The 20625-nt window shown below is 49.1% G+C and overlaps 2 protein-coding genes across 2 annotated transcripts in view; both read left to right on the top strand.

Moving 5' to 3' along the window:
• Nucleotides 1–5827, top strand: part of LOC135385395 (complement C3-like) — a 178998-nt gene extending 173171 nt beyond the window's left edge. Inside the window, exon 45 of the mRNA XM_064614685.1 lies at nt 5503–5827. Within this exon, the coding sequence (XP_064470755.1) occupies nt 5503–5644 (142 nt within the window). The 3' untranslated portion in view covers nt 5645–5827. The remainder of the gene's footprint in view (nt 1–5502) is intronic.
• A 3898-nt stretch (nt 5828–9725) lies between these two features.
• On the top strand, nt 9726–13147 carry LOC135384631 (uncharacterized). Its single transcript, XM_064613827.1, has 4 exons — nt 9726–10389; nt 10809–11332; nt 11442–12380; nt 12566–13147. Exons 1-4 carry the CDS (start codon nt 9726–9728, stop codon nt 13145–13147), a joined length of 2709 nt encoding a protein of 902 aa, XP_064469897.1.
• Nucleotides 13148–20625: the final 7478 nt, after the last annotated feature.

The raw sequence follows: 20625 nt of genomic DNA, 5'->3' as shown, positions 1-20625 counted from the left end.
TTGACGTGCACTGATCGCAGTCGCTTCACATGTCTCGAAGACTGTTTTCCCAGCCACTTCACCATGAGATCAAGTTCGTCGCCCGCCGTGATGTCCAAATTATTAGTAGCGTTCTTGAACGAAGACCTCCACGACATGTATCTCTCCGGTTGATCGTCAAATTTAGTGAGACCTGTGTTCACCAGCTCGCGTCGAACGAGAAACTTCGCCAGGTCTGTTATTGTCCTGTCCACGGGTCCTGTGGGTGCTGGTGCAGGCAGGATATCTTCGTAGTGCGTACTGCCCGCTCCAGCACTATCACATCCGGGGCTAGACGTCCTGATCTGATGCCCCATGCTTAATTGTCCCAGTGGTACGAAGGTTGAAGCTGCGGCATTCAAAGGAGCGGCGGAACCGCGCGTATTGTGAGCTCGAATCTCCTGCACAGCATCCGCTTGCCGCGACGCGTATGGACTACCCTGCAGAAGACGCATTGCGGAATCTGCGCCTTGAATGTGTTCCCCAATGGACTGTGCAATGTGGGTCCCCTGTGGCGTCGGATCCTCCGTTACACTTTTGTCGTGAACGTCTTTCGGTAAAACGCCAGAACGAGGCCCGTTAGCGAATCGATCCCTGTCGAATTCCGAAGTATCTGTTACAGCATCGTAGAGCTTCACATTTTCGGCCTCCGCGGCCACCTCAAGTGCCCGCGCTTGCGTCTCAGCGGCTGCTACATCTCTTTCCTGCTGTAACAGTTGCAAGCCAACTTCCCATTCCGCTTTCCTTCGCCTTGCTGTGGCGGCTGCCACCTGTTCTTGTTCTTCGATCTGGGCTCTGCGAAGCTTCAATTCTGCTTCTTTCTTACTGTAGGCGGAACGGACCTTAGCTGTTTCTGCACCGGCTCTCGCCTTCGCTGCGGACACACTTACGGACGAGGCGTTGGACTGGGGAGACCGCACAGAACATCGTGAGGGTGTAGAATCGCGAGAAGCGCTTGAGCAAAGCGAGGCCGTTTCCAGAACTACATCTAGGCTCTGCCTCGCCTCGGCGATTGCCTTTTGCACTAAACCGTCACGCTCCTGGTCAATAGCTTTCTGTCCATCTCGCTCGTGGAGGCTCTCCTCCGTGCCTATCCGCGTGAGGAAGGTAAAGAGTCTCTCTGACAAGCACCGATATTTGCTGAACGTTGCACTGAGTTCCCCTATTGCCCGCCGTATAACGTCAGGAGAATTGGTGACCGAAGCATTCAGAAGGTACACTTCTGTTTCTTCCCATGCTCTGTCGAGCTGAATTCCAAAATCTTCCTTCTCGCTCGCGAACTTCTCAAGTGCCTTGAGCGATAGGCTCACCTTTCGTTTAGGGCGAGTGGCCTGCCTTAGTATATTTCGTGCATCGAAGCCACCACGGCTCTCACTAGTGTGCGTGCACAGTGTTTTTACTGTTCTTATCTCAACGCCGTTTGCAGAGTAGACGTTTAATCAGACAGCGAACTTGGTGTAAATACATAGCAATACATAACTGATAACGTGAATATACATGAATACGTATAAACACACTGGTAAAAAGACTGTGCACGAACACAAGTGAGAGCCGTGGTGGCCTCGATGCACGTAATATAGCAAGTGAACCTTTGCTCGGCGACCCAAGCGCACGGCTCAAATAACGTCTGGGCCATTTGGACCTTCGTAGCGAAGAGGCCCGTTTTGGGGGAGTCGGAAAGAATGTTTCCAGGCAATTGGCAGACAGGCCATAGGTAGACTTAGAAAACATAGTCTTGTAGGATCTGTCTGTGGGTGAATACAACATTGAAATTGGCTTTGTTTCCACATATACACGGTGTTCCATTTAAGATTGACCCCACCTTTAAAAAATAATGTATCATCGCAGAAGAATGAAACCAAGTGCATAGTGTTACCAGTGACCTGGAGCATTTAATAGTATTTTTGTCGCGCAATTAACTGATTAATTAATTAATTTAATTTTCTAAATTTTTAATTAGGAGGATCACACCGGAGATGTCAACTGTGAAGTTGTGGGCGTTCACATGAGAAAGCGATGCAGTGTGTTGCAACTCTCTAGCTCATACGAGTCTTTTTTTCCCCGGGCCAGCAGAAAGGGCTTCAAACAAATTAAGTGCGCGTTCAGAGCACGCGACCTTGGGAATGGAAGCAGGAAACGCTATTAACCAAGCCATCGTCTTTTTTTTTTTTTTTCAAACTGGCAACCGAAGTTTGTTCAAGCAAACAAAGAGTAGATAAAAATAGTATGCCTTATTTTTCATTCAACTTATTTTACAGAACATTGCAGAGGTATTTTAACATGACCGAAACAATACTATGTACATTCAGAGCAGGTGTTCGGAAAGATCGCCTTCCTCAGTCACACAAAACATGCATCTCTAATTGTGTCCTCCGTTGCCCTCCGCAACGTGGCCGCGGGGATTCCACGGCACACTTCCGTGATCCTTGCCTTAAGGGCGTCAGGTGTTGTTGTCTCCTGGTCGTACACGCGGTCCTTCAGATATCCCCACAGAAAGAAATCTAACGGCGTCAGGTCTGGGGACCTCGCAGGCCACGACACAGGTCCGTACCTTCCTATCCATCGGCTAGGAAAGGCCCTGTCGAGATAGGCACGAGCTTGGCTAGAGCTGTGGGCGGGTGCGCCATCGTGCTCAAACCACAGCTTGCCAAGCCGTGCCAGTGGAACGTTGGCGCAGAACTCTTCCACGGGGCCCAATGGAATCTCATTGAGGTACCTCACCGCGGTCAGTGTCCCATCAAGGAAGACGGGGCCAATGAGAGCTCCGTCGCAGATACCGCACCACACGTTGAGCGACCACTTATACTGGTGGCGCGTCCTTCCAAGCCAATGCGGATTAGTAGCGCTCCAGTAATGAGCGTTATGCAAGTTCACCTGTGCGTCACGAGCGAAATTTGCTTCGTCAGTGCATATGACATTTCTTAGAAATTGGGGGTTCTCATCGACGATCTGCAAAAGCCAGTTGGCGTAGTTCAACCGGCTTTCAAAGTCCTTTTGTTCCAACCTTTGGTGAAGTTGTATGTGGTATGGATGGAGTCCTGCTTCTTTTACCACTCTAAACACCGCGGACAACGGGACGTCTGTCTGCCTGCTCGTCTCGCGGAGGCTGGCATCAGGGTAGGCCTCAAGAAATGCCAAGGTGTTGATGCGAACATCGTCTGACAGCTCCGCAGGCCTACAACGCTCCTTGATGAACCTGCCATATTGCTTCAACGCCTCGTATTGACGGACAATAGTCGATGGGTGTGGTCTTGTGCCAGGGTGCCACCTCTGAAATATCTTGACTGCCTTTTTCTTTTTGCCCCCTACAGCACCTAGGGCAAGGACCATGTCCGCTTTCTGTTCGTTGGAGTAGGGCATTGTTTGTCCCTCAGAGCGTTCAACAAAGAATGTCGGCACAGTGATAGCCCACAGCTTTTCTTTCTTTCTTATTGATTTAATAATCTGGCGCTCGTGGCTCAAGGTAAGCCGTGAGCAGATATCTTCCGCTTCCCGTGTTTTGTGTCGCTTCACGCCTAAACGACAAAGAATCAAGAGATAAAGCGCCGCAGTGACCTCGCTGGTGTCCCCGCACCCGTGACAGATAACAGCATAGGCGGAACGGACGGCGTCAATGCTTGTTCGTCAAGCGGCCGTGAGAAAGCGCTGCAATCAAGCGCTCTTTTCGCGCGACAGAAACTGATTCCGTCGTAGTTTCGGAACTCCGGGCCCTTTCCGCTGGCCCGAGAAAAAAAGACTCGTATGAGCTAGAGAGTTGCTACACACTGCATTCGCTTTCCCATGCCGACGCCCATAACTTCACAGTTGACATCTCCGGTGTGATCCTCCTAATTAAAAATTTAGAAAATTAAATTAATTAATTAATCAGTTAATTGCGCGACAAAAAATACTATTAAATGCTCCAGGTCACTGGTAACACTATGCACTTGGTTTTATTCTTCTACGATGATTCATTATTTTTTAAAGGCGGGGTCAATCTTAAATGGAACACCCTGTATAGTTGAACATAAGGGGGCAGAACACACACTCCCACTCAGCATGCGCCTTCTTAATATCATTAGCAAATGACAAACGATCACTGCCGCTGCTGTGTGTGTGTGTGTTGTGCGTGTTGTGGTGTTTTGTTATGTGTGTGTGTGTTTTGTGTGGCATACTAACATTTGCTTGCATCCGAAGATTACAGTCTGCAAGCGATGTTCAGCAATAGTTCATGGTAGTTGTCGTTTTTCGGCACGCGGCTGCTGGCGAAATACACCACTTACCCCAGGAGCGAGGCAATAACTGTCCCTGTAAAATCAATATTTTGGACGATACATCGCAAGCGAGCACAAATACGTTCAACCATCAATAATAAACAAAATTTAAAACTGCAGTCGCTTTTTCATACATGTGGTTCCTTGCATCATGTGCCGCGTTTACATGAATGCGACAGAAGCGCATCGAATTGAGTGGAAGCCGAAATGAGTACGGTGCACCACCGCTTACATGGATGCGCATCGAGCTTGACCCGATACTATCGCCCCGACGTCTTCACATCGATCATCATATTTTCCTTCCTTTTTTTTTTTTTCTGTAATCAAACTCAAATCGTCTTTTCTTCTTCATCATCCACAAAATCTACCCGGCAGCTACCTGAACTTCTCACGCGCATGTCACGAGAACCCGAGGTGGTCCAAATTATCCGCAGTCCTACCCTGCGGCACGTGCAGCATGTCGCCGCACTAGGCAGATAATCCTTACGTGTAACGTCACGGCACCATGATTTCTTTTTTTTTTTTACCTGAGCTACTCCTTCTTCCTTCTCACAGATACTGGCGGTGGTCTTGAACTGCGCCTTCCCATAATCCTCATTTTGTTTTCGATGCACATCTTCTGCTTACATACACCCTTTTGATGCGCATATACCGTCCTGATCCGCTATCTATCTGGCACTGAGTACTGAATTGTGCTGCACGTCAGAATATTGAGGGAAAATATTTTTTTGCACGCAGTGCTTGGAAAGATAAACATACGCACGCGTCAAACACTGACGTCAGAAGAACGAGAGCTCTTCACGAGAGCTACGGCAATTTCCATTGGCAGTCGTAATCACGTGAAATCTCTCGCGGTACCTCGTTGGCGGAAGCGCCTGCAGATGCCAAGATGCCAGCGCCGCATGAGTTTCGATATTTGCTGCGCAGGTTTTCTACGCGTTTATTACGCCTTTTACTGTATAACTTGGAATTTTGGTTTAGGTCGATGCCAATAACCGTTTTTCACGTCAATAACATTTATCGGTGGTAACTTTAACGAAGTATTGCAATCCATTTGAAAGTCGGCATATCCTTAACTAGTTAATATGTTGTGTGTAGTTAGTAAAATTGTGTTGTTGAGATTAATGCGCAGTTTTTACTGGAAATACAGGCTGCGTAAATTTATGTGGTGTTTAATTATTTTCAATACCATCCAATGCAGTCCGGGTATAAATTTTGCTTTCTGTTTCAGGTTCCAGTACATCATTGATTCTTCTGCCATAGTGATACCCGCAGTCGTTCGAAAAGGGGAACAGACATATCGCGGTCAAACTGCACTGATGGTGTGGTTCAATGCAGAGTTCTCGAAGTCCACGACGCCCTGCTATCTGTAAGGCACCGATAGCGCCTGCAATCTTGTGACTTCGTTGAACAAATGCGGACACAAGTGCTTATTTAGCCTTCAACTTCGACAGCTGTAGAGAAATGAATTTGTACGAGTGTGCTTCTATAAGTAACGTTGCATACTTTATTTACAGTTAACCAAACGTGACATAAAAGAGCTTATCATTTTTCTACGTAGTCCCACTGCTTCTGAATGCGGGTACACACTTATCTTGGAAGCGCCTGTAGTCCAGTCTGTGGTAGCTATTCAAGCAGCGCCTCCTTGATGTCCCTGCCGGAACCATACTTCCGGCCGCCAGCGGGCAAGCTCCTTCTTGAGACTGCCGAATAAATGATAGACCGCTCTGGGGATGCCCTGCCAGGGTAATATGGCGGATGTGGAAGACACTTCAATCGTAGACGACGGATGGTATAGCACACCGTACGGATGGTTAAAGCATAGTCATGCGTGATATATGCGGGTGAGCTTTGATTTTGGAGAGGTACACTCTTTTCGTGCTATCCACTACGTTTCGTTCCGATGGTAACAAACCATGGTGACATCCGATGGTATATCATTGCATAATCCGATGGCACCATCGCTTCGAGTGCTTCAAATGCGTCACCAAGAGATCACAATATGTCTCCTTGTTCACTGTTTGTGCCGTGAGCATTAATGTTGAAGAACTGTATTGCGGTGATTCCAAAAAAGGCTTGTCGACGGCTGCGGCCGTTACAGCAGTGTGCGGCCCACTAGGCCGTGGCAAGCCGAGCGAATTTGAGCTGCCTCCTGCGAGCTTCGCGTCCAATAAAAGCTGATCTAGAGTTCGACGTAGTCTTCGCCCATGGCCGCCCGCGTTACGCGCTGACAGCCAGCGTTCACAACGGCACGGTTCCTCAATCTACATGGATCATAGTCTGACGCGATTCAGCGCAGCGCAACGAAACTTTTTTTCACATTTTGTAGTGGGAAGGCGGTCATATCTTGCAACTATACCCGCGTGCAGGAATCCGACTAAAGACAATCTTTACTCCCATCGTGTGTTTATAATGTTGTAGTACGGACTGTTGTTACCCCCAAAACATTGACACTGAACTGGAGAAGAAGGTCGCACGTCTTCCCAGCTCTTCTACATTTACTTGTCTCGATAGTCCATCCCGTCGTGTATTGTATAGGCACGGATGATCCTTAACAGTTGCGATCAAAAGCTCAATGGGCGACGCTTTGTTGGGAACTGCGAATCCACTGCAGCCCACACCGTGCACAGCTCTACTCCCCCGACGCCGGCCGACGTAGTCGCGCGTTGCCGCCACGCAGAGCTTCGCAGAGTGTCGTCGAACTATGAACTCACCGGCGGCGGCTCGCAATGCGCGGCAGTGTGATGCGCGTCGTTACGGCCCGCTCCATCGGACTCTAAACCAGCACATTGCTGCTGTGATATGCAAGAGCTACCGTACTGTGCTTTCATGCGACGGTGGGTGTCAGTGGTTTTCACAACTTCGTTCATACGGAAGCAGACGACTGACTGCTGCACTTCTTTAGTGCAAACCGCAAACGGAAGAGCCATTTTTAGAGAGCTGTCACGTGAATTTGTGTAGCGCTTCCAAAACCAACATGCATATTAGAACACCTACCTATCATCTGCTGTTAGCGCCGCAAAGCAACTGTGGCTATGAGCGACGTACAGACATGGACAGGTGGAGAGAGGACAGCACGAAGGAGTGGGGACAGAGGGGTTAGTATGCGTCCTGGGTCGACTTCAGGGGGAACTATGCCGACATTCGTTCGGAAAATCCGACGGAACACCCAGGGAAAACCCCAGACAGCGCAGCCGGTGCGGGGATTCGAACACGCGTCACCTCCCAGTATCGATGTGGAAAGCCGTTATCCTAACCACTATGCCCCGGGGCTGGTGCAACTAGAGTAGTTAACAGGATGCACTGTACTGGGTAAGGTGCTGTTTTCGTGTTTTCGCTCTCCGTTGAGTATGTACGACTGGTGTTGGGTCCGGGATATCCCGAATCCCGAAATGAAAGGGGCTTTTTTTTTGCATTCGTCATTTGCAGTGCTGAAGTAATCCCTAAATTTTAATGGGGAAAAAAATTCGGGATTTCAGGAACCGAACGGAATCCTGGCAAGCTACTGTTGTGGGACACAGAACTGTGATGGGTGATTCCATCTCAACTCAGGCAAGGTGTCACGGGTCGGAATGAGTGGAAGAAACGTACACCCGTGTTCAGTGTATAGATTCGGACCCGGCTTGTGGAGGGACTATGGCCAGTGCGGTAATGAATGAGCCCAGACTCATTTTCAACAAACAAGGAAACTTGGACTTTTACTGAACGACAAACAGAAAAATGAAGATATATCGCACGGTAAATCATTCCACCTCTGCGATCCTACGACCCTGCCTAACGACACTCTCCACTTAATGAACATGAAATTTCACTCGTCACCCAGGGGGCCAACAAAATGCACACAATGTATCTCTGCTTCTTAAGATCACAACCAAAACCACTACTCAGACTACTCGACAAAATTGCACTACGCCAGTCTCATCCAAGTCACTTAGCTGTATAGGGGTGGGGAAGTTCGTAGAAACTTCGAAGAGCCTGAGAGGTCTTCTTGTTGCGGCGGCGTGTCTTCTGCGTTTCCTTCGACATCACACCGTGGCACACAACTCTTGCGCACTTCACATCAATCAACCACTTTCTATGCAGCAACCTGCATTCGATACTACAAACCGATCGTTGACACCGTTACTTGAAACAGAAACTAGTGTTGCCACCACTCTTCCCACACTTCCCCGGCGGGAAAACCGCTGCTACCCCGTTCGCGTTGTCTTTCTTCTCCTTCCCAAATCGACTACCGGACTTCCCCAATTTCTTCCAACTATCTCGTTATATAACCTCGTTAAACGGGGCTTCCAAAACTTATTCCACTGGGTATCCCTCTTCTCTTGGGCGGGAAAAAGGGTCACCACGCCCCTGCCACCCAACACGACTGGCCACTTAACATAAAAAACGATAATATATTTTTCACTTTCCAAAAGACAGAGTCTGGAGACAATTCCCAGAATTTGAGGGCCAAAAGATTCTGGACGAAAACATGTGGCATCGGGTTACCGTAAACGCTACGACCGACCCAAAAATGCCATGCCTGGCCTCGCCGCAGGGGGTCGAGAACAACCCGGAGTACATACATATAGTTGCGTCTAAGTGTCCGGTTTCTTTACTCGCACTGTTCCTCCAACGCGTCTTACAAAACATCTGGAGGAAGTAAATTCTGGAATCCCCGAGCTGTCATGGCCAACCGAACAAGTGCCTGTTCTAACCCTTGTCTAAATTAACTCGCAAAAAAGAACTGAAATATGTTTAAACGCAAACTCGCACAACAACTGGTTGCCCTGTGACACAAGGTGGTCCGGGCACCATCAGTAATTTTTATTGAAAAAATGAAGGCTCAGGTTGAGAAGGGAACAGCTAGTATTTTGTCTCTAGTTTCCGTAGTTCCTGAGAACAAAAATCCGGAAGAGTATACCAGGTCCGGCGCACTTTCTGGCATAGCGATTTTGGCGTTCAATATCTATCCAACGAACGCGTTCATGGCTTTGAATTTTTTTTTTCCACGTACTGTCAGCTATGTTGGCTTCTAGTGCTTGGGTTCAGTGCCGGCGGGGATTTTGTTATTTTGCAGCTAAAAACACGCAATGTTGGTGCCGACGACGCAAATCGCTCATATAGTATATATATCGCTCATATATCGCCCAATATAGTCATTGCCCTGACAGTCACATCGACATTGCCACATCATTACAGTCACAGTGAGTCACATCTTTACAGCCGAAAAATTCGAGGTAGCAACTCATCTCAATTTCAATTTAAAATTTATTTTCCTTTCGGATGGTAGAGAGTGTAGCGCAGCTATCTAAAGATGACGACGAGCGCTCAGCTAGGGCGAGCGCGAGGAGCGACAATAAACCTTCAGTTGTTTCCAAACCTTCGCAGGCTGCGGTAGTCCTTTCTTCTCCCTCCGCTTTGCTGCCTCATTTGGTGACCCGCGTCGAACATACGCAGCCTTTGCCTGAGTCGATGGCATCACCCTCAGGCAATCATTCCTCCAGCGCAGATGATCCGCCTATTTCGACGACCACTACGCTGCGGTTGCCCCCTTTTTGGCGCCAGAACCCGCGGTCTTGGTTCAGACTGGTCGAGGCCCAATTTCAGCTTCGACATATCCAGTCCCAACAGTCAAAGTATTTTCACGTTCTGGCTGGTCTTCCTCCGGAAGTTGCGGCAGAACTGGACGATGTCCTCGCCGCAGTTCAGCTCGATCAGGCATACGACGTTCTGAAGACCGCCATCTTGGATAGAATGGAAGTTTCCGCACGCGCTAAACTCCAGCAGCTGCTGTCTGACGAGGACTTGGGCGACCGAAAGCCATCGCAGATGCTCCATCGCATGAAACAACTCCTCGGCGATTCCGCTACCGAAGCACAGCAACCCATCTTGAGGGAGCTGTTCTTTCAAAGACTTCCGCAAGCGATGCGTGTGGTTTTGGCAGGGTCGGAAGATTTATCCCTCGTCCGACTGGCCACGTTGGCTGACCGGATTGCGGATTACTCAAAGCCCCCTAAGCCGTCCATCATGGCCGCAGCCACCTCGGAGCAGTCCCCGCGCTTGGACCGCATTGAGCTCCAGCTCCAACAGCTCACTGATGCCTTGCAATCTCTCACGGCTGCCGGTCCTCGACGCCGTAGCCGTTCCGCTCCCCGATCCCGCCGCCGCTCATCACCGACTCCTTCTCAAGAACCCCAGGCCGCTAACCGGCTTTGCTGGTACCATCATCGTTTTCGGCACAGAGCTCAACGTTGCGTCCCACCCTGCGCTTGGCACTGATGGCGGCAGGCGATCCCGGCCCCACTCCCAGCCGCCTCTTCACTATACGCGACCGCATCGCGGGCTATCGTCTTCTGGTCGACACTGGCGCTGAGTTCAGCGTAATTCCAGCGTCTGCTGCTGATCGTCGCCGTTCCCACTCCGGCTGAAACCTTCAAGCCGCAAACGGCACAGCGATCAAGACGTATGGGCTACGCTCTTTAACGCTCGACCTTGGACTGAGGCGAACTTTCCGCTTGGTGTTCGTTATTGCCGACGTCACTCAACCCATACTAGGCGCCGATTTCTTGGCATTCTTCAACCTTGCCGTTAACGTCCGCCGTCGCCGCTTATGTGACAGCACCACTACGCTTCAGGTGACAGGTGCCTCGTCTCCGCAAGCTCCGACCGGTATCCGCGCGCTTCGTCATCCTTCGCCATACGCCGCGCTCCTGGACGAGTTCCCGGACATTACGAAGCCCTGTAACCTGAAGGCCCAAGTCAAACACAACGTGACACACCACATCGCTACCACCGGCCCTCCCGTCTCCTCTCGCTACCGTCGGCTCCACGGTACTCGTCTTGCCATAGCCAAACGAGAGTTTGAGCACATGTTGGACCTGGGCATCATCCGCCCGTCCTCCAGTAGTTGGGCATCACCATTACACATGGTACCAAAGAAAGACCCAGGTGACCGGAGGCCGTGCGGGGATTATAGAGCCCTTAACACCAAGACAATACCGGACAGGTACCCGCTGCCCCATATTCACAATTTCACGGCTGATCTTGCGGGCTGCACAGTATTTACCACCCTGGATTTGGTTAAGGCTTATCACCAGATCCCTGTGCACCAGATCCCGAAGACCGCCGTTATTACACCCTTTGGGCTATATGAATTCGTGAGAATTCCATTCGACCTGCGCAATGCAGCGCAAAGCTTCCAGCGGTTCATCAATGATGCTACGGGGATTGCCATTCGTCTATGCATACATAGACGATCTCCTTATTGCAAGCGCCTCCCAGCAAGAACACGTCGATCATCTCCGCCAAGTGTTCACACGCCTTCAAGAGCATGGCCTGGTGGTCAACATAAAGAAGTGTAGTTTCGGACAAAGCGAAGCCCAGTTCCTTGGCCATCACATCGACCAGCACGGCATACGCCCGCTGGAGTCGAAAGTTCAAGCGATCCGCGATTTCCCGCGCCCGCAAACAGTCCGACAGCTCCGCCAGTTCTTGGGCTTGCTCAGTTTCCACCGTCGCTTCATTCCCCACTGCGCATTCGTCCTACATCCCCTCACCGACCTCCTAGGGGCACCGAAACCATCCACTTCCCCATTACCCTGGTCTCCGGAAGCAGAGAGTTCCTTTCAGGCGACTAAACAAGCTTTTGTGAGCGCAACTTTGCTCGTTCATATAATTCCATCTGCCCCAACACGCCTGATGACGGACGCTTCGACCACAGCCGTTGGTGCTGTTCTGCAACAGTTTGCTGACGGCGAGTGGCGGCCGCTCGGTTTCTTCTCCCGCTGCCTCAAGCCCGCTGAGGCACGCTACAGCACGTTCGGCCGCGAGCTTCTTGCCGTCTACGCTGCTGTGAAGCACTACCGTTATCTACTGGCTGGATGTGCATTCCGTGTACTCACTGATCACAAGCCACTGACGTTCGCATTCATCGGCAACCATTCCGGCTACTCCGAGCGCGAAACCCGCCAGCTGGCGTTCATATCTGAGTACTCCACGGACGTTCGCCACATTCCAGGTGTCGACAATTCGGCAGCTGATGCCCTTTCGCGCATCCACGCCATCCCGTTTCTGCCCTCTCCTGTGAATGCCGACCAGATTTTGAAAGCCCAAGCACAGGACGCCGAAGTAAAGGACCACCTAGCCGGCGCATCGTCTCTGTAGCTCAATCCCGTCTACCTACCCGGCTTGGACGACCCCCTCTTGTGTGATGTGTCCACGCCCCGACCTCGACCATTCGTCCCCGAGCCTTTGCGACGCAAGATGTTCGCCGAGTACCACGACATTGCTCATCCCGGCGTGCTACGCATAAGGCCATCGCCGATCGTTACGTTTGGCCGGGAATCAACAGGGACGTCCGCAGGTGGACCCAGTCCTGCATCGCTTGTCAGCTGTCGAAAGTACAGCGCCACACAAAGACGCCTATTCGGCAGTTCCCGAGCCCAGCCGGCCGCTTCCACCATCTTCACCTTGATTTAGTCGGTCCACTGCCCATCTCTCATGGCTGCCGATACCTTCTCACGGCAGTCGATCGATTCACGCGCTGGCCAGAGGCCGTCCTCATCCCCGACATAACCGCTGACACCGTCGGTCGCGCCTTCCTTCTTGCCTGGGTCGCTCGCTTCGGCTGCCCTGCCATCGTCACTACCGACAAGGGCAGGCAATTCACCTCACGCAGCTTCTCATCCCTTCTTGCTGCTATTGGTGCCCAGCACATCACTACGACCGCTTACCACCCTGCGGCAAATGGGATGGTTGAGCGGCTACACAGGCAACTGAAAGCCGCCATCTGCGCTCGCCCCGACCCCACCAACTGGGTTGACCACCTCCCTTGGGTCCTCCTTGGCCTCAGGTCCTCCCTCAAGCAGGACCTAAAGTGCAGCTCCGCTGAATAAGTCTTCGGCTGTCCATTACGGTTACCTGGCGATTTCTTGGCGCACCCTTCCAGGCACTCTCCCGCAGGTGACGACTTCGCCAGACAACTCAGGGATCACTTCCGTACCATCGAACCGGCTCCGCCTTGGCAACCTTTGTACAGAAAGATATTCGTGCACCCCGACCTGAACAAGTCTTCCCACGTGTTCATCCGTGCGGACCACGTGAAGCCCCCCGCTTACTCCAGTATACACAGGCCCGTATCAAGTCCTCTCCCGCGACAATAAGACGGTCACGGTCGACATCAACGGCCATCATACAACGGTTTCCCAGGACCGGCTCAAACCCGCATATGTCGAAGCTATCACCTATCCGGCGCAGCTTCCCGTTCTGCCCACACGACACAAGGGCCGTCCGCCTAACCGTCCTCGACAAAACGCTGTCTCCTGGCGCTCTCCACTGGTAACGCACCAGTGTGTAGGGGGGGAGCCCTGTAGCGCAGCTATCTAAAGATGACGACGAGCGCTCAGCTAGGACGAGCGCGAGGAGCGACAATAAACCTTCAGTTGTTTCCAAACCTTCGCAGGCTGCGGTAGTCCTTTCTTCTCCCTCCGCGTTGCCTGCCTCAAGAGTAAAAAGCCACAAGGCTTGACGAAGGCTCTGCTCCGAAGAATACATCGTACAGCAGCATTACCGAGAAATTATACACAAGAAGCACATAAACAATAGAAATTAACGTGATCGCACCACATCGCAGTGCTTTACCAAAAGCACAGTTGACATTGACGGCGGTCGATCCTCCGTGGACACTGGAACTTCCTCGTATTCGTGACTGTTCCTGGTGTATATCACGAAAAGGCTGCACTGCCATCTCCAGTGCTGAAGCAGTACTGTCTGTCTCTGATGGAGAGCTATTGTGCTAGGACAGCAATTTTCAGAGACGGGTCGACGTCAACGTCTGGGTCTTCATCAGCGTTCGTTGTACCACGGCACAGTAGAGAAGGAATGGCAAGGCTTTCCCACAGAACATCGTCGACAACAGCGGAATTGGTAGCCATGCAGCTGACAACGCAGTACGTGGCCGCACGCCAGGTGCCTGCGCAATGGGTCATATATTGCGATGCACCAAGCCATAACATCATTCTTGGGAAGTGGCTGCATGGCGCCAATAGTCCGGTACATTCTCATCGCATACAAGAAAGCAGTAGATACTGGCCACGACATAGTGCTTCAGTGGATTCCTGGACATATTGGCGTACGGGGTAATGAGGCTGCAGATGAGATAGCAGATATAGCGCACCTATCGTCAACGGAACACCCGGTGACATATTCCAGGTCAGGTGCGAAACACATGATAAAATTGCTGACAGAAGACATATGCAGAAGGCAATGATTACAAGTCGACAGACGCCTTGCTACATGAGATTCACCCGGAGCTGAAATTCCGTGTTCCGTCCAGCATACCGCGACCTATACAAACAATTCTGCATCGGTTTCGCCTTAACGTTCCGTATGGTCAAGGGTTTCTCCATAAAGTCGTCGGGGCTAGTTCAGCAAACTGTCCAATGTGTGCATCTGTGGAAAACACGGTACACATCGTTATGCACTCCACAAGATATGCATCCAACAGAGTTACATTCAAGTCTGCTCTAGACCGCTTTGACAATAGAACCTTCGATATAGTCAAGGTGCTCGGTGTATGGGAACCCAAGAAGAGAGATGCGGTGTTATCAACGCTTGTCAACTTCATAGTGAGCAGTGATATATAATCTGTATTTCAGGACCGCATTCTAGGCATGTGTCGTCGAGTTCCCCGTTCCTGTTAGTTCCTCGCAATGCAGTTCACTTCTAGGGGATGTAGCTACGCATGTGCACGTACAGTTCGGTGACCGTGAGAGGGGATGTTTTTCTATTTTCATCTTTTCATTTATCTTTTTTCTTTTCATTTAGGAGATCTTTGTGGGAGTGGCAGAATTCGTCAGGTGACGAATTCAATACCTTCCGTCTTTTTTCTTTCTATAATCAAACTCAAACTCCACAAGCGAAATTCACTTAATTCGTAGATAAAATAAATGGCACAATTCCTGTTTAGAAAACAAGAAAGGGTCTACTGAGGCATCTATAAACTGATTAAATGAAGACTCCGACATGTACTGTAGTGACTGTTTCCCGTAGTTAATTCTACATACAGCTCTACAGCACAGCTCTAAGTTGATAGGAACAGGACCGTTTCCGAAGATTACAGAAATGCAAGAATTTGGCACGATTGTTACGATCACTTAGAGAATACGTTAATGTCAATTTATAGTTTAAAAAAACTGTGGAATTGGCACAACGTTATAGCACTTAAAAAGGTCTCTGGAAGGCATAAGAGAACGCGAGCCAGCAATAATTTGCAAGGCTCTCCTTTGCAGGACAAATAGTACATTTGTGTTTCTGACAGTGGTACTCCACACCATAAAACAATAACTACATCTAGAAACAAACAGTCAATTATATATTTGCAGCTTTACATTTTCGGGTAGTAGATAACGATGTCTACATAACATTCCAGTCACCATTGCATCCAGTCAACCTTTTGGCAATAAAACTGCAGTGCAAATTCCATGTGTTTTCCACGACACGCAAACACTTTCTCACAGCCATGGATTATTTTTGCATCTTTAGAGAATGCAGTGACTGCTATGCCTTCATCAACAAGATGTTCTTAGGTTGTGGTGTCTCCCAGACCAAAAGTTTCCGTCGGGGGTGAAAGATTCATCTCATGTAGGGCAGGAGACCTTCCAAATGGCCCAGTCAGCGACACTTCAAATGGCTCTGCTCTGCTACTTGACTAGAGGCAGGAGTGATCGGGAGATGTAATTGCTGTGGCTGTATGCGCGTACGTGAATGATTTCCGGGACAACTCCTGCATCAGTATATGTCTCATGCGACTTTGATGCGAAGTCTGATACGACAAGGAGAAGAAGCCATGAGTGCGGCCCCAAGAAACCAATGAGACCAAAGCTATACACGAATTGTTCCCCAAAAATATACCTTTTAAAATATATTTTCACAAATAACACGCGTCAAGATAACCAACACCAAATAACCTGCTTGTAAAACACAGTTTACAAATATGTCGCTCATAAACGTATAATTAAAAATAAATGGCTGAAGAATATATCACGGTTTCAAATTATCTCCAAAAATGGGACCCGGCGGATGAACACGTGTCAGCGTATGCCTACGCAACGGATAACGTGTGCGGATAGCTCGTGCATGTTTCGCTCCTCATGCTCAACGAAATGTTCCCACCGGTAGCTAATCTTTTTGTTCTTGCGTCATGAAGCACTAAATCGAGAAGTGTCTCCACTAGAGTGTCCGAGTGCAGTTTCGTTGCCTTATTGGAAGGGGGTCATGTGGGGTGTGTGTGGCGAAACGGCTGTTGCCTGCCACGCTTTTACAGCGTCAGCTGTGAAGGGCTCGATTTCGTGAAGATCTTGTCGTGTATGTCGCATCGCCGAAACACAGAAGAGAAGACACGAAGAGAAGAAGAAGAGAAGAGAAGAAAATTGCAAGAAGCAGATCGGCCATTTTGGAGAGTCACGATGCCGGTGGCGTTGGCCTCATTATGGTCCGCCCCAAGGAGTATATACGTCTCCTGAACAGCTTTGGGCACATCGCGCTACACAAGCGAATGCGCGTCAATTCAGCTCGTAACTCAACTCAGCGAATCATGCGCGTATCGACAGACGAGCTCAAATAAACAACTATGTCGCTGTGGTTGATTTGATATAACATGCATCATATATGCCAGATTTCTTTTTTCTTTTTCTTCCTTACACTGTTGTGCCTCCCGCGGGATTTCGCTTTCTAGAACCCTGGTTTCAAATGGTTCAACGAGCGGTGATATAATGCGTATTGAACATTAGCGTGAAAGCGTGAACGGTCTGGTGTACTCAACGCAGTACCCACATCCGGGAAACCTACGTTCAGACACGCACAACGTACATTTTTTTGCATGTTCTCCGTCGTTACTGTAATATTGCAAATATCCGTGTGCTTCTTTTTGTGTGAGGGAACGCTAACCACCAAACCGACAACAATACAGAACTTCCTGTTACAAAGTAGACTCCATCTCTTAAGACTTACCCCACGTGACCGAGGCGACAATCCTCGATGAGAGGTTTTGAAACATATATTTTTAAAGGTATATTTTTGACAGTATATTTCTGAACGTTTATTTTTCAACTCGGATTTTTGAGCGATTATGTTTTAGCGGAGATTTGTAACCCTATATTTCAAGCGACATATTTATGACATTATATTTTTCACGATTAATTTTTAAACAGTTATTTTTGACGAGCTCAAATAGTATACACCCGAAAAAATACAAGCTGCATCGCATACCTGAAGATCCCTTGATTTCCTGTACGGTTGAACACTCGTACACAACAACAATAACAAATAAATCATGACTATGGCCTGGGGTGATTCACCGCTTGAGAACAGTACACTACCCCATTACACGAGAAACGTGGGATGTGAAATATGAAAATGAAGTTATGCGCAGCCCTTGCCGCTCTGTCGGCTTCTTCCTTTCCGCTCAAACCACAGTGACCCGGGACCTACTGTAGGGATACATCATGACCGTGATCGTTTAGACGCTGAACCTGATGGGGGATATCAGTGACAACTGGAGCGAGCGACCCACGTATTGAAGAGCAGCCTTTGAATCTGAGTAGATGACCCAGGCCCGCGGATCGTCACAGGACGTCTTACGTAGAAACAACATGATAGCATATAGCTCAGCCGACGTTGATGATGTGCGGTGTGGGAGACGGTATCTATGTGACACACCGTCAGTTGGAATAACAAATGCAGACGATGAACATTCATGACTGGAGGATCCGTCAGCGAAAACTGCAGTGTGGTCAGAATATCGACTGTGCATCATATCCGCTGCAAGCTGTTTCAGCTGATGTAGGCACTTGGTTTCGTCTGACATTAAGACCAGGAATTGACAATGCGATCGATGGTACTGGAAGCGACCACGGAGGCGTCGTGTATACCACTGATCTTGCAGAAAACGGGGCAACCTTAGGTTTCACTTCCATGAAACAGTTGTATGCGTTACGTTGCTTCCGGCGACAACCTTTTGCTATTAGTAGATGGCGGCGGTGGTGTGCTCTGAGGCGCAAGTAATGGCGAATGGTCTCCCTCTGCCGTAAAACTTCAATGGGTATTTCGCGGGCCTCTGCTATCACCATCCGCGTTTCCGCAGCTCTCGGGACGCAAAGACATACCCTTAAGCTCCGTGCTAGAATACTCCACAGTCGTTGTTCTTGCGTCTGTGAAATTCCGTGGAAGACTGGTAGGCTATATTGCAGAGTCCCTCGGACTAGGGCTTTGTGCATGGCCAGAACAGACTTCTCATTCATTCCCTGCTTCGGCCCAGCAACGTGGCGAATGACGGAAATCCACCGGTGTGCCTTTGTGTCCAGGCGATCGATGTGTTTCTTCCAGGACAAGTTGGAGTCTAGGATGACACCCAGGAATCTATGGTGTGCTACCTGCCTAAGAGGTGTATCGCCAAAGAAGAGCTGATACCGATGCATATGCTTCCGAGTAAAAGCCATGACTGCTGTTTTCTCAGGTGATATATCCATGCCTGCCTCCATTAGGTACCGCAAGATGTTATCCAGGGAATGCTGAAGAAGGCGTAGGATTCCAGGCCTCGATTTCCCAACAGCCCAAATGCAGACATCATCAGCATAGATAGATATATTGATTTTAATGGCGATACAGGAGTTTAGGCCTGCCATTACAAGGTTAAAAAGGATAGGACTTAAAACGCTGCCTTGTGGTACGCTCTGAGTCAAGACAACATTCGAAGTGACTCCTTCTTTTGTGCGAACAGAGAGTGTTCTGTAGCGCAAGAAATCAGCCAGCAAGATGCGTACACAACAAGCTCTGTACTGTACCTGTCAAAATACGCATCCTCTATTTGAGTGCCCTTGAAGTACTGTACCTTACATGGAGAGTACCAGATAACCGTACCTTGTAATCGGCGTACCTGATACGTCGCGTACTTTCTAACACGTATAAACTTACGTTCTAAACAGTTCAACGGCGTAGCTTTCATACGGCGAACCTTATAAAAACTGTGCCTTGCGAGATTTCTCGTACTGCATAACATAACGGGTATGCATTTTCAAAAAATATGCCTCCTAGAAGGTTCAGAATTTAGAGTGTAGCAATCATGTTGCGCGTTCCGCTCGCTGCTTGTTTCTTTCCATACCGTGTCGACGTACCAACTGCCCCGTATTTCCTCGCTAAGTCCAAGAAGAGAAATTGCATGATACGGCCGATGCACATGGCGACCTTCGGCTGTCATGCAAAAGACACCACCGTTTCTCTTCTACGCATCACGTAGATTCCGAAGGTAAGTTACACCAATTACCTCTGGCATTCACAGGGGAAGACGGACTGACGACAGGTCTCGGTTGATAAAAGGCACAGAAGAACGATGATTTCACCGTCGGTTCTGAGGAACCCTGTCTATACAGGGTGTGTATTTTTATCATTTATAGGGTTTTTAGGAAAACCCATGAGAGCAGCACAGGTGTTGTTTTTGCAATTGAGTTATACGGCCAGACGGACATTCTCTTGAAGAAAGTATGCAACTACAAGATGACTAATTACCTAATGTTCATAAAATTATATCTTTAATTAGGCGATTTCGGACAAAATCCAGATATCAATATGAAATTCCACGTCTAACAAATCCCGAAACACGTGTGTACGTTAAACTATACATCCCCGAATTTTGATAGCAAATTAGGCGAAACTGCGGCGACCGCGAACGCAGGGAGCACAGCGCTCATTTCACGCGAGAAAGCCACCTGGTTTGGCGCGGTGGAGATGATCGGACTAGGCACCGATCCGCTGGCCAGTCACCGTCGGCGTAGATTACTTTCGGTTTCGGCTTATTTGCATACCGAAATTCAGCTATGGCTATTTCACTGCACGCGCTGTTTAGTGAAATTTGAAAAGAATGAATGGTTTTCAACGAGGATTGTCTCCCGTACTGCTATTTCGCTTTCCCCAAAAATTCCCTATTTAAAGAGCTAATAAATGGATTTTAGGTAAGTAGTCATGTAGCTACATACGCTCTTCCAGACGGTGTCCTCATGGCCGTATAACTCAATTGCAAAAACACACACCTGTGCTGCTCTTATGGCTCTTTTTATAAAAATTATGTAAAGGATAAAAATAAACGCCCCGTATTTTGCTTCCTGATTGAGTACGATACTCTAGTGTTAATGGGTTCCCTGTTGAAAAAAAGCCAAATAGGTTGTATGCGATCCTATTTATCCTATACAAATTGATGTAGGATCCTTTATGTCCTATTTTGTATCATGTGGGAAGGTTGTGGGATCCTACATGTCCTATATTCATTCACATATAGGTAAGTCATAGGATCCTACATGTCTCATATTAGGCTATGTAGGAG

The sequence above is a fragment of the Ornithodoros turicata genome, chromosome 2 (assembly GCF_037126465.1).
Source record: "Ornithodoros turicata isolate Travis chromosome 2, ASM3712646v1, whole genome shotgun sequence".
Lineage (NCBI taxonomy): Eukaryota > Metazoa > Arthropoda > Arachnida > Ixodida > Argasidae > Ornithodoros > Ornithodoros turicata.
The sequence above is the reverse complement of the archived record's forward strand: the minus strand, read 5'-3'. Positions and strand labels throughout refer to the sequence as shown.

Bases quoted from the DNA above. Each gene is read 5' to 3' on its own strand.
- LOC135384631 (XM_064613827.1), top strand. From the start codon at position 9,726: ATGGCATCACCCTCAGGCAATCATTCCTCCAGCGCAGATGATCCGCCT. The intron at 11,333-11,441 runs GTTAAGGCTTAT...TGCGCAATGCAG, and splicing joins TATTTACCACCCTGGATTTG to CGCAAAGCTTCCAGCGGTTC. The intron at 12,381-12,565 runs GTAAAGGACCAC...GCTACGCATAAG, and splicing joins CCCAAGCACAGGACGCCGAA to GCCATCGCCGATCGTTACGT.